Source organism: Salmo trutta, chromosome 31, assembly GCF_901001165.1.
Source record: "Salmo trutta chromosome 31, fSalTru1.1, whole genome shotgun sequence".
NCBI classification, from domain to species: domain Eukaryota; kingdom Metazoa; phylum Chordata; class Actinopteri; order Salmoniformes; family Salmonidae; genus Salmo; species Salmo trutta.
In genome coordinates this window covers 38,463,806-38,478,218 of record NC_042987.1, presented here as the reverse complement: position 1 = coordinate 38,478,218, position 14,413 = coordinate 38,463,806, and the positions used below count along the sequence as shown (strand labels likewise).

The following is a 14,413-nucleotide window of genomic DNA, read 5'->3' as shown; positions in this document are numbered from 1 at the left end:
GGTCTCCCATCCAGCAGCATCCGGTCTCCCATCCAGCAGCATCCGGTCTCCCATCCAGCAGCATCCGGTCTCCCATCCAGCAGCATCCGGTCTCCCATGCAGCAGCATCCGGTCTCCCATGCAGCAGCATCCGGTCTCCCATCCAGCAGCATCCGGTCTCCCATGCAGCAGCATCCGGTCTCCCATCCAGCAGCATCCGGTCTCCCATCCTTTTTCATATCGTTCCTACTTTCGCTCCTTTTTATGAAATTACAAAATGAGTGAGAATTCCTGCTCCTTTAAAAATAAAAAAAATAAGCGGCTTGTGTAGCTGTGCTGTTCCTCAGTGCGACATATGTAAACATAATAAATGTTCTGGAACCTTCTCCACGGTTCTGCGCCATGACACCAAATGGGAAGGTCCCCAAACGTCTTTATGGACTTTTTACAACCGAGAACATTTAACTATAATTTCTCTTTTGAGCCAAAGAGTCATAAATACTGCTTAAATGAGGGAACTGGCGGGTCCTATTACCGTAAAAGTAATATATGTTTCCCCAAAATGTGAGAGCTTTAATGTTCTCTTTAAGTGCCACCAAAGTACCAGAGTGGTGACGTCTCTATAGCCCTTATGAAAGAAATATGTTCAAAATCACAATTGGCCGTCGAAGGTGAAACACATAAAATAAAAAATAAAAAAAGTAGTGACAGAAAAAAAGACTAGAAACGTCAAAAAGTAGAGTTTTTTCTTCATAGACAGCAGTTGAATTGAACATAGTGAAAGAGAAGCTGGCTGTGAAGCTATTGAACAACAACAAAAGGAGGAGGTGGTCTTTTCAATCACAAGTAGAAACGAACAAAAGGGGGAAATGATTTCTCTCAATCCAAGGGTAAAGATACCCTGCTCTACCAATACATTTGAAGAGTGAATATACCTGGCTGAAAAGGTCCCATTTGGAGTGAATTGATTGTGCTGAAGAATTACAAGGCCAGTTGAATCACCCAAGTAGTGATTGGTTGACATTTTATATGCCGATATTGTATTTTGCAGAATACACAATTTTCTTGTTTGTTTGTTTGTTTGTTTGTGTGTGTGTGTGTGTGTGTGTGTGTGTGTGTGTGTGTGTGTGTGTGTGTGTGTGTGTGTGTGTGTGTGTGTGTGTGTGTGTGTGTACCAACACAAATGGTGAAACATATGCATGCAATCAAAACTCGCAGCTGTAAGTCTGTGGTAGCTTTCATGTGTGCTGGCTTGAAAGTTATTGTTTTTCACATGGCTGAAATGATCAACTCACAAAACAAATTTTATTAGCATTCCAGTTGTTTTAATTAGGATCATGTCCACAAAGTTAATGGAGCATAAGAAGGCTCTATCACAAGTTTGATATGAGCAAAGTGATGTGTAGGAACAGTTTGAATTGCATATAAAAGGCAAGACCAGCTCTAGCCTACCCCATGCAATTGCTAAAACCCTACTGTACTCTATGGAACAATTTTCTTATAAATGGGGAACACGGTGGCCTTTCATGTAGACTTAGGGTTGTAATATTCTGCTAACTTTTCCCCAAAATCCCCAGTTTTACAGAAATCCTGGTTGGAGGATACCCAGATTTCCCGTTCATTCTCTTTTGATTCTGGGAATCTTCCGACTGGATTCCATTCATCAAAACTTGTTGATGTGTTGATCATTTGAATCAGCTGTGTGCACCCCTTTGTGTCCCCGGGATCAGGATTAAGAACCACAGGTGGATAAACACCAGTATCTAACCGGGTCCTCATGGGATCAAATCCTGGTCCACAGCTACTTCGACTCAAATATTCCCCCCGAATTTCTCTGTCCAGTCGGTTCAACTCGGACTCTCAAATAAAAAAAGGAAAAGGCTTTTTTAATAGTTTTTTTTTTATAACTGAATTATTTGTTATTGCAGGCACATCTGTGGTGACGGTGGTGGCGACAGATGCAGACGACCCCACGTATGGAAACAGTGCCAGGGTGGTCTACAGTATCCTTGAGGGCCAGCCCTACTTCTCCGTGGAACCAAGAACAGGTCAGCAATACATCACATCATAGTGGTGTGTACTATCAAAAACCAGGCTCTTTGCTATCTGCTGTCGTTTATACAGTAATTATACACCAGTGATTAAACCTCAGCAGGGTTAAATTTTTTAGGGGGGATTACAAAACTGTGAAATATGAGAGATGTTGGAGTATTCTAACATTATGTTACACGGCAAAGTCAAGTTTCCCCAAACAATTACACTGACATTTTAGAGCGTTTTTATGTTTTGTCAATCTTCAGTTTATAGATTAAATGCACGACTGAGTGTTTCCTCACATTGCCGATGACGTTTGTCCCGTCTTGGCGGAAGACGGCAAATTTTTTTGAATCAACGCTCATTCATTTGAATTGTGTAGCTGGATCTGGTCCCTGGTGCCTGATGAGTTTTGATCAGGTTGTCTCCCAACACCACTCCAGCTGGCAACACAGCGTCTGATTGAGGCGGATGTAAACCTTAAATGCAATCAACGTGTTTTCATTACCGTGCTCTTTTCATCACATATAATGTAGCCTCGTCATCAGTTAAGACAACAAGTCTCTTGATTAAGCGTTCTTGAGAACGTGTTGCTACAGTCTAGTAAGATTCAGAAGGGAAAGGAAAAGGAGGGAGGCTTTTGATTTGAACTCAGTGACTTTGATTCAGAGGAATAACTAAATATATATTGAAAGACGGGAATGTGAAACGGATGACGTTTAAGTGAACAAAAAAAGTGAATTATGATGAATCCGTGTTAGGTTGTGTGTAGAACATTTTCTGGGAGAGATTTTAGAAGTCATTTCTCTGCATCTAGATGATCTGAAAATACAGTGTTAACAACGATATGTTTCTAGAGGAATATACTGTATGTCCATAACATCTGTCAATCCCTTAAAAATATATATATCAAAGGTAGAAATTATTATCTATTTATCCTTCCTAGGGAGTTTATGCTAGCCGCTTTGCTTCTGCACTTCGTGGTTTTAGGCTGGGTATCTGTAAAGCTCTTTGTGGTTTTAGGCTGGGTATCTGTAACGCTCTTTGTGGCAACTGCTGATGGAAAAAGGGCTTTATAGATACATTTGATTGAAACAACTCAAACTGTGGTTATGATGGTTCTCCTGATGTTAGTGTTAGGGAGGTGCAGGCGTACAGTAGTCTATTTCCAGATTAAAAGCCTCTCCTCTGCCATCAAAGACAGTGTTTACAACCTACTGTAACGCGCTGCCTCACATTACATTGGGTGCATGAAACAGAGTGCTGACCATGGGCGCCGGGGTCAAACTGTAATCACGTTCCTGAGTTATGGAGCATTCTCCAAGGATTATTCTAGAATACAGCAACATGGGCATTGTCATACCAGGGAGAAAGTATTCCCAGCGAGCATAAGCGGTTGCAATGACATCGTTATGACGTCTGTTGTGGTCAGGTTGTGTACTGGCTGTTTAAGGATGTTTTGTTAATGTCGTTTCATCAACAATAAAAAAATATGTTGTAATCTAATTATCTGACAAGATAAAAACCTAAATATGATGTCTTTTTTAGATGGTGTCTTAATTTCGCAAATCTCGCAAATTTAGCCCTCTGGTTGTGGAATTTGTCTATTCTTTTTTGCCTTTATGCATAATCTTATAATGAATCTGAGTAATTAATTAATCTGTTGTTTCAAGCCGGTTGAAAAATTGCCACATAGAAGACATAACAGAAATTGATTCATAAAACATACCAAGTTATAATATAAATAAATGTCTTAAGTAAAGTGTTACTCAATCTTTCTTTGCAGGCGTGGTCAGGACGGCTCTACCCAACATGGACCGCGAGGCACGGGAACAGTATCTGCTCGTCATCCAGGCCAAGGACATGGTGGGCCAGATGGGAGGACTCTCCGGGACCACCTCTGTCACGGTGACGCTCACTGACGTCAACGACAACCCACCACACTTCTCTCGCAGTAAGAGCCTCTTTACTTTATCATGGTCATTTAGCACTAAACCCAACACTGCTATACACATCTCAAGGAACCATGGGACCTTGTTGGTTACAACTTGATGTTATTGGGGTTTATTTGAATGCACATTAATACCCCTTAGATTTGATGTCGGCGCCCCGCGGAAAATCCAATTAACATAATAAATTTAAAAAAACATACAAATCCGTCAGTTTAAACTAGAGACCTGTTTTTTGCACTGAGTCTCAATCCATCACATCCACTGATATCGCCCATCTGCGGTGAAAGGTGGCAGAGCTAGAGCGGTGTTTGTCAGACGATGTGACATCCTGAAAATTGTTCTTCTCACGAAAAACGTCTGTAGCATCTGAACGGTTTGGCCTACAAAACTATTATAGCGTGTCTGCGTGGACACAGAGTGAAGGGAGCAGCAAGGCGATAAGCATGGCCACAAAACAAAGGGAGCAGCAAGGCGATAAGCATGGCCACAAAACGAAGGGAGCAGCAAGGCGATAAGCACGGCCACAAAACGAAGGGAGCAGCAGGCGATAAGCACAGCCACAAAACGAAGGGAGCAGCAAGGCGATAAGCACGGCCACAAAGCGAAGGGAGCAGCAAGGCGATAAGCACGGCCACAAAACGAAGGGAGCAGCAAGGCGATAAGCATGGCCACAAAACAAAGGGAGCAGCAAGGCGATAAGCATGGCCACAAAACAAAGGGAGCAGCAAGGCGATAAGCATGGCCACAAAACAAAGGGAGCAGCAAGGCGATAAGCGCGGCCACAAAACGAAGGGAGCAGCAAGGCGATAAGCACGGCCACAAAACGAAGGGAGCAGCAAGGCGATAAGCACGGCCACAAAGCGAAGGGAGCAGCAAGGCGATAAGCACGGCCACAAAGCGAAGGGAGCAGCAAGGCGATAAGCACGGCCACAAAGCGAAGGGAGCAGCAAGGCGATAAGCACGGCCACAAAGCAAAGGTGTAAAATGGTCTCCTCGATAACTTGTCTGGGCTGGTTTCTCTCCCTCCATCTTTTTCCTCTCTCTGGATTTCCTTGTCTCCCCTCACCCCTCTCTCTGGCTATTTCTCTTTCTCTCTCTTTCTCTCTTTCTCTCTCTTTCTCTCTCTTTGTCTGTCTGTCTGTCTGTCTGTCTGTCTGTCTGTCTGTCTGTCTGTCTGTCTGTCTGTCTGTCTGTCTGTCTCTCTCTCTCTCTCTCTCTCTCTCTCTCTCTCTCTCTCTCTCTCTCTCTCTCCTCTCTCTCTCTCTCTCTCTCTCTCTTTCTTTCTTTCTTTCTTTCTTTCTTTCTTTGTCTGTCTCTTTCTATGTCCCTCTGTCTGTCTGTCTCTCTCTCTCTCTCTCTCTCTCTCGCCTGTAGAAAGTTATCAGTTCAGCGTGCCCGAGTCCCTGCCGGTGGCCACGACGGTAGCCAAGATAAAGGCGCTAGACTCAGATGTGGGTCCCAATGCTGAGATGGAGTACAGGATCGTGGATGGGGATGGCCTGGGACTGTTCCGAATCACCCCCGACCCAGACACACAGGAGGGCCTCATCACTCTGCAAAAGGTACTATCAGACCTCAGGATAAGACCCAGATGCAGACAGTTCGAAGTAACATTTATTTTTATTTTTTTTACAAAAAACACGGGGCAGGCAAATGACAGGTTAAAGGGCAGGCAGAGGTCAGTAATCCAGAGCAGAGTCCTAAGGTATAGAACGGCAGGCAGGCTCAGGGTCAGGGCAGGCAGAATGGTCAAAACCGGGAAAACCAGAAAACAGGGACTAGAGAGAAAACAGGAGTACGGGAAAACACTGGTAGGCTTGACGAGACAAGATGAAGTGGCAACAGACAAACAGAGAACACGGGTATAAATACACAGTGGATAATGGGGCAGATGGGCAACACCTGAAGGGGGTGGAGACAAGCACAAAGACAGGTGAAACAGATCAGGGTGTGACAGGTACAATGCAGACCTCTCTTCTAAGAAGCCATTGCTGTAGGTCTCCTATAGTATTGAACAGTCCTAATAAGGACACCGTATAGGACTGATAGTGTCTGTATTAGGACAGTGGAAGTTGTGTCTCTTGGAGTTTGGAGTTGGTGTCCAAACCAAGTGATTTTGACACAAATTCCATGGCTTTGTGAATGCCCAAATACTGACACTGTATAGGACAGAGATCAAATCACATTTTATTGGTCACATGAGTTGAATACAACAGATGTGAAATTGTGCGCGTGTGTGGCTTCAATATGCATGTGTGTATGTTTTTGTGTGCCGATGTGTTGGAGTGTCAGTGTAGTATGTGTGAGTGTGTGGATAGAGTCTAATGAGTGTCAATAGAGCCACTGCAATGGAGTTAGTGCAAAATAATTTATATAAATAAGTAAATAATAAAGGGTAGCCATTTTGTAAACTGTCTGGGTAGCCATTTTATTAACTGTTCAGCAGTCTTATGTCTTGGGGGTTCAAGTTGTTCAGGTGCCTTTGGTTCCAGACTTGGCACCCCGGCACCGCTTGCCGTGTGTTAGCAGAGAAAACAGTCTATAACTTGGGTGGCTGGAGTCTTTGACATTTTTCAGGACCTTTCTCTGATACCGCCTGGTATAGAGGTCCTAGATGGCAGGGAGTTCGGCTCCAGTGATGTACTGGGGCCATACGTACTAGCCTCTGTAGCAGATGCCAAGAAGTCAAATGTCAAGTAGTTTCCTTACCAAACGGTGATCCAGCCAGTCAAGATGCTCTCGATGGTGCAGCTTTAGAACTTTTTGAGGATCTGAGGGCCCATGCCAAATATTTTCAGCATCCTGAGGGGGAAGAGGTGTTGCCCTCTTCACGGCTGTGTTGGTATGTTTCGACCTTAATAGGTCCTTAGTGATGTGGACACTGAGGAACTTGAAGCTCTCGACCCGTTCCACTACAGCCCCTTCGATGTGAATGGGGGTGTGCTTGGCCCTCAATTTCCTGTACATTTTTTACATTTTACATTTTATCAGCTCCTTTGACTTGTTGACGTTGAGGGAGAGGTTGTTGTCCTGGCACCACACTGCCAGGTCTCTGAACTCTCATCGCCGTCAGTGATCAGGCCTGGGGGCGGCCCATCAGGAAGTCCAGGATCCAGTTGGAGAGGGAGGTGTTTAATCCCAGGGTCCTTAGCTTAGTGATGACCTTGGAGAGCACTATGGTGTTGAACGCTGAACTGTAGTCAACGATCAGCATTCTCACATAGGTGTTCCTTTTGTCCAGGTGGGAAAGGTCAGTGCGGAGTGCAATAGAGATAGGCAATAGAGATCTGTTGGGGTGGTATGCGAATTGGAGTGGGTCCAGTGTTTCTGGGATGGTGTTGATGTGAGCCATGACCAATCTTTCAAAGCCTTTCATGGTTACATATGGGAGCTACGGGGCGGTAGTCATTTAGACAGGATAGGGAACTGGCGCCTGCGACCCCCTTATGTAGGCCCGCGGATCAATTTCCAAAAAAGAACTTACTGTTGAGGGTTAGAATAGTAGAATACACAACCTGCAAATTCGAAATTTGGTTGTGCATCAGCCGTTTTTCCCAGCAACAAAATATCCCATAAGGCTGGGTACGGCTCTGACTGCATGTGTGGGACTAACCTGATCCAGCCTGGCACTAACCTGATTCAACTAAACAAAGGTCCAGATTTAAAACACACACACTTATGCCAGAACACACCAAAGCTCTCCAGGACTGGAGCTGGAAACCCTTGTTGTAATGACCGACCAAATCTCTTAGGGTTGAAAATAATGTTAATAAAGCCACAGTCTGTAAGACGTCCCAGTAATTTCAACGAAAGAAATACAGTACAATTCTGGAATTTGAAGAGCTTGACTTCTAAATGTCAAAGGCTTCTTTTCACTTAATCATAAAGGTATTGACTCTAACCAAAATATAATTACCACTAAAAAAACACTGAAGTTTCAAATAGAGTTGAACGTTTCTCTTCGACTTATTTTCTTGTACAATTTGAATTAATTACAGACATTGAGTGTACCTCAATAGCTCAATACCTTGCACTTGATATCTTAAAAAGCAATACTTTCATAACTCTGACTGGAGAATTATATTAGGAGCTCTGAGAAGGTAGAAGACATGTTAAGAAGATAGTGCTTCAGAAGACATGTTAAGAAGATAGTGCTTCAGAAGACATGTTAAGAAGATAGTGCTTCAGAAGACATGTTAAGGAGATACTGCTTCAGAAAACATATTAAGTGTCGTATATCTTTTTCTTAAAATCAATATTTTACCTTGGCACAGTCCTGTACCGTGAGTCAATATCACGGCAGGGTTCAGAGATTGATGGAGGCTTATATGAGTTCAGAACACATCTATATGTCTAATGTTTTAATGGCACATGCACAAGTACAGTGAAATGCCTTTCTTGCAAATTCAAAACCCAACAATGCAATAACCAATAACAATGTATTACTAGAAAAAACACAAGAAATAAGAAGAAATATGAAGAACACAAGTAAGTAAGCATACTATATACAGGGTCAGATAATACCATACTATATACAGGGTCAGTTCAATACCATATTTACAATGTGCAGGGATACTGGAGTGATGGAGGTAGATATGTATAGGAGTAAGGTGACTAGGCAACAGGATATAAGATAAACAGAGCAGCAGCAGCTTGTATGTGAGAGGCTGTGCGTGTGTGCAGAGTCAGTATAAATGTATGTTCATATTATATGTGAGTGATCAGATGATGGGGTGACAGTGTGTCGGTGTGTGTAGGACCCGGTGAGTGTGCATAGAGACAAAAATAAAAGGTCAATAAAGATACAAGGTTAACTTAGATAGTCCATGTAGCTATTTTGTTAGCTATTTATCAGTCTTATTGCTTGGGGATATAAGCTGTTCCAGAGCCTGTTGGTGTCAGACTTGACGCACCGGTACCGCTTGCTGTGCAGAAGCAGAGAGAATAGTCTTTTTGTTTGTTTTTGTATTTATTAACGATCCCCAGTAGTTCCTGCCAAGGCAGCAGCTACTTTTCCTGGGGTCCAGCAACATTAAGGCAGTTATATATAATTTTAAATATTACACCACATTACATTTCAAAACACTTTTCACAACACATGAAGTGTGTTCCCTCAAGCCACTACTCAACTATCATATACAGTATCTACAATACAACATCCAGGTGTACGTGTGTGTAGAGTGTGTGTCTTATAATGTGTCTGTGCCTGTGTGTGCCTGTGTGTGTGTGTGTCTCTTCACAGTCCCCGCTGTTCCATAAGGTGTATTTTTATCTGTTTTTTAAATCTGATTCTACTGCTTGCATCAATTACCTGATGTGGAATAGAGTTCCATGTAGTCATGGCTCTATGTAGTACTGTGTGCCTCCCATAGTCTGTTCTGGACTTGGGGACTGTGAAGAGACCTCTGATGTCACTTGTGGGGTTTGCATGGGTGTTCGAGCTGTGTGCTAGTAGTTTAAAACAGACAGCTTGGTACATTCAGCTTTATTCAGCTTCACTTCTTATAAAACAAGTAGTGATGAAGTCAATCTGTCCTCCACTTTGAGCCATGATAGATTCACATGCGTATTATTAATGTTAGCTCTAAGTATACATTTAAGGGCCAGCCGTGCTGTCCTGTTTGGAGCCAATTGTAATTTTCTGAAGTCCCTCTTTTTGGTACCTGACCACACGACTGAACAGTAGTCCAGTTGTGCCAAAACTAGGGCCTGTAGGACCTGCCTTGTTATGGACAGACTTATCCCTATCTTTGTTGCTGTTGTATCAAATTGTTTTGACCTTGACAGTTTACAATCCAGGGTTACTCCAAGCAGTTTAGTCACCTCAACTTGCTCAATTTCCACATAATTTATTACAAGTTGAGGTTTAGGGTTTAGTGAATGATTTGTCCCAAATACAATGCTTTTAGTTTAGAAATATTTAGGACTAACGTATTCCTTGCCACCTATTCTGAAACTAACTGCAGCTCTTTGTTAAGTGTTGCAGTCATTTCAGTCGCTGTTGTAGCTGACGTGTATATTGCTGCATCATCCGCATGGCTTTACTCATTAGTAAAGATTGAAAAAAGTAAGGGGCCTAGACAGCTGTCCTGGGGAATTCCTGATTCTACTTGGATTATGTTTGAGAGGCTTCCATTAAAGAACAACCTCTGTGTTCTGTTAGACAGGTAACTCTTTATCCACAATATAGCAGGGGGTGTAAAGCCATAGCACTTAAGTTTTTCCATTAGCAGACTATGAAAGACACCTGTATAAAAGACACCTGGGAGCCAGAAATCTTTCTGATTGAAAGGGGGTCAAATACTTATTTCCCTCATTTAAAATGCAAATCAATTTATAACATTTTCGACATGCGTTTTTCTGGATTTTTTTGTTGTTATTCTGTCTCTCACTGTTCAAATAAACCTACCATTAAAATTATAGACTGATCATTTCTTTGTCAGTGGGCAAACGTACAAAATCAGCAGGGGAACAAATACTTTTTTCCCTCACTGTATTTACAGGTGATTTTACTTTTACACTTCTTTTTTTCTTTCTTTCTTAATTTCATTCTTTCTTATGCGCAATTACGTTGTTTCCTGCCATTTGTTTTTTCTGGTGCAGCCCCGTCCCCTTGTGTGATTATCATCTACACATGTGGGTCTGAAAAGATGATTCCTGTCCTCAATAGCATGCAGTGAATTCACACTGGATGCAATGACAAAATTAGTATTATTTCCTGACATTTAAAGCATACTCAATGCTCCAAATGTATACAACTTTCAATTTTTGCGTACCCACGCAACCTACTATTTAGAATGCAAGTGCTGGTATTCAGACAGACTCGCATTCTGACCCTACCTCTTTGCCTTTTGCCTTCCTAACCATCTCTCTCTCTCTAACCTTTCCAATCGGTAGGGCCTGGACTTTGAGACCAAGTCGAGCTACACCCTGCGTGTCGAGGCGTCCAATAGAAACATCGACCTGCGATTCCTGTCCCTGGGGCCGTTTAGCGACACAGCGACAGTGCGCCTCAACGTGCAGAACGTGGACGAGCCGCCCGTCTTCTCCTCGCCGTTCAGCAAGATGGTAATCTCGGAAGAGGCAACGGTAGGAACCACCATCGGGACCATCTTCGCACACGACCCAGACTCCACCAACAGTCCCATCAGGTAGGGGTGTGGCCAGGATTCATCATCGCAAGTTTACAATCTCTATGCTATGTTACCGTTTTAATGTTTTTTGGTCAGTTCTGCCTTTTTGTGTTCCTTTGTTGTTGGTAATTGCTTGTTATGTATTTGGTATGCATCAGTTGTAGCCTTTGTCCAGTGGTGGAAAAAGTTTTCTTGTTTTTCTTTTTATTTATGGATAGCCAGGGGCATGATCCAACACTCAGACATCATTTACAAATGAAGCATGTGTTTAGTGATTCTACCAGATCAGAGCCAGTAGGGATGACCAGGGAAGTTCTCTTGATAACTGTGTGAATTAGACCATTATCCTGTCCTGCTAAGCCTTCACTTTTGTGTGTCAGGGGAAATGTATGGAGAAAAAGGTACATAATTTTCTTTAGGAATGTAGTGAAGTAAAAGTTGTCAAAATATAAATAGCCAAATAAAGTACAAATACCCTCCAAAAAACTACTTAAGTAGTACTTTCAAGTATTTTTACTTAAGTACTTTACACCACTGCCATTATCATTCAAGGTAATGTAGAGAAAATAGACAGAGATTTCATAGAATTATAGTTCATGGAAGCTCCTAACTCCTTAATTCTAACAGCCTGCATGAATGTATGCCTGATTAATGCATTGCTAATGCATTTCACACAGAAGATCCATAGAAGTGTTGCCATGGCGGGTGCCAGTGGAATATGGTCCTTGATAGCAGAGCCTTTCCAATACGCTCCCTCTCTCCTGTCTACTTAACTCCAGATACTCTATAGACCGCAACACCGACTTGGAGCGTTTCTTCAACATAGACGCCACCACCGGTGTCATCAGCACCGCCAAGCCTCTGGACAGAGAAGTTAACGCCGTACACAACATCACCATCTTCGCCACGGAGATCCGTAAGTCAAGTGTTCTTAGTCTGCTCTGTCCACACGGTTGCTACATTACATCCGGGCTGTTGTCAATCAACGTTGCAACTTAGATATATTGTCCAGAAATGTACACAATATGCAACTCCATAGTGCACCTTTATCTATTTAGCCCCCTCCCTTATCGGCTCAAGAGCACACCCAAAAGCTATGTAGTGTCTCTTCACCAGTGACATCACACACAGACTCTAAGGCTGTTGTAAGACATGTCCATCATTACCTCTAGCTACTTTACACTCTTAGAAAAAAGGGTTCCAAAAGGGTTCGTCGGCCGTCCCCATAGGAGAACCCTTTTTGGTTCTAGGTAGAACACTTTTACTTTTCAGGTGGAACCCTTTTGGGCTTCATGTAGAACCCTCTGTGGAAAGAGTTCTACTGTACATGGAACATAAAAATGGTTTTACCTGGAACCAATAAGGGTTTTTCAAAGGGTACTCCTGTGGGGTCAGCCAAAGAACCCTTTTAGATTCTCGATAGCACCTTTTTTCAACGAGCTCACAAGAGCTCACTCTTCACTTTTGTTACACTCATTGTGACTGCACAGAGTGGACCAGTGCCTTCACCGCACCTGTGACTTAGGACTATATTTCAAACTTGACAAATCCCGAATTCTATTAAAATGAAGTAAATCCCGTATCAAAAAAGACAGACTTAAGCTTCCTATACTATTTCTCAATGAATATCATTAGTCGAAGGCTCACTGGGATTTTACCAATTTCGCTTGGCAGTCTGGAAAGCAGAAGGTCTCCTTGACTCTAGAGGAGAGTTCTGAGCAGATGCTCTGCTGCAGTAGAGGTCGACTGCTGTTGATCGCCGGCTCCAGAACTCGTGGCGTTTGATCGAGCCTCACCATGATTCCAAATGATGGCCGAAGCTGGAGCACACACACACACACACACACACACACACACACACACACACACACACACACACACACACACGCACACACACACACACACACACACCTCCCAACTCCCAGACTTTCCAGCTGATGACTTTGTCCGTGACCTTTGGCAAAAAAAGTGCACCTGTTCCCCAATCGCTCCATCTGACTCACTTCTACTGAGGCTGGAACTCAGCCAAACCTGCACTGTGGCAAACCTCCATTGGGGTGGTACGGTTGTAACTATTATACAAACTCCTCAAAATTGGTATAGGGGTGAGTGGGGTAAGGTGACCCAAAGGGGTATGTAGAGGAACCCTTGTTTCTAGGAATCCATACACAAAATGTATAATTTGAACAAATATTTAGGAAGAGGTTATCATTTCATGGAATCTATGAAGAAGGAAACCACATGGAAAAAGTGGAAAGCAAGTTAGGTCAAAAATCTGATTTTCACTTAAGTCAAATGAATTTATTGTGTTTCATGATGCTTGTATCTAGACCAAAGTAGATCATTTTAAGATTGTTCTATACATCAGTTAGAGTCTCTATAAGATTCAATATGATGATCTAAAGCTAGCATTAAAGTGCATCCTAGCTGTGTGGGCTAATGTAATCTAAATGTTTGCCTTGGGGTAAGTTGAGCCAATGGCCTATGAGGTAAGTTAAGCCAATGGTTAGAGCCAATGGCAAGTTGAGCAAATTGAAGTGTTTTCTTATATTGATCTGAATTCTGTTGAGTTAAGAGTCTATGATTGTGAGTTCTGCTCCAATATCAAAGTAGCCCTTTGGGGACACAGTTCTCAAATGCCACCTCACTTAAAGTCAATAGATCATGGTTCCCTGACAACAACAAAAATAAAAACATTTGCATTTTTGAAACTGCATTATAAGTCCAGTAACTGCAGTCGACTGTGGTATTTTGGATGCAGTAATTGTAGAACAACTGCAGTGTAGATGCATTGCAGCTCCCTTAAATGTATCTTGGCAGGGTAGATCGAGGTGTCTTCTATTTATCTCTGCTTGGGGAAACATGCCTGATCCCTGAAGAAACAATGTATCCATTGTGTTAGCCAGAGTTTGCAATTCACTAAATAATTAAGGTGTGTATGAAAACAAATCTTAAGGCCGGTTTCAAGGACACAGATTAGTTAAGTCCTGGACTAAAAAGCATGCTCAAAGGTGAATCTCCATTGAAATAACAATTCCAGGACAAGGCGTAGTCTGTATTTGGGAAACTGGCCCTAACTGTGCTATCAGATATAATGATCCAGCTCACCTTAACAAATGAAGGCCTCTCACCCTTTAAAACATTAGCAAAATGTTCTATACGTTATGCTATATGATAATACAATATACTATATGATAATACAATATACTATATGATAATACAATATGCTATATGATAATACAATATGATAATACAATAAACTATATGATAATACAATATACTATAATGTGCTATATGATAATACAATATACTATA

At 42.3% G+C, this 14,413-nt stretch overlaps 1 protein-coding gene across 1 annotated transcript in view; it reads left to right on the top strand.

Annotated features, from left to right (window-relative positions):
* The window catches only part of LOC115170178 (cadherin-7), a 122,043-nt gene that overhangs the window by 63,577 nt on the left and 44,053 nt on the right, over positions 1-14,413 (top strand). The window contains exons 4-8 of the mRNA XM_029726542.1: positions 1,908-2,027; positions 3,800-3,967; positions 5,340-5,527; positions 10,863-11,116; positions 11,878-12,014. Coding sequence (XP_029582402.1) covers positions 1,908-2,027; positions 3,800-3,967; positions 5,340-5,527; positions 10,863-11,116; positions 11,878-12,014 — 867 coding nt within the window. The remainder of the gene's footprint in view (positions 1-1,907; positions 2,028-3,799; positions 3,968-5,339; positions 5,528-10,862; positions 11,117-11,877; positions 12,015-14,413) is intronic.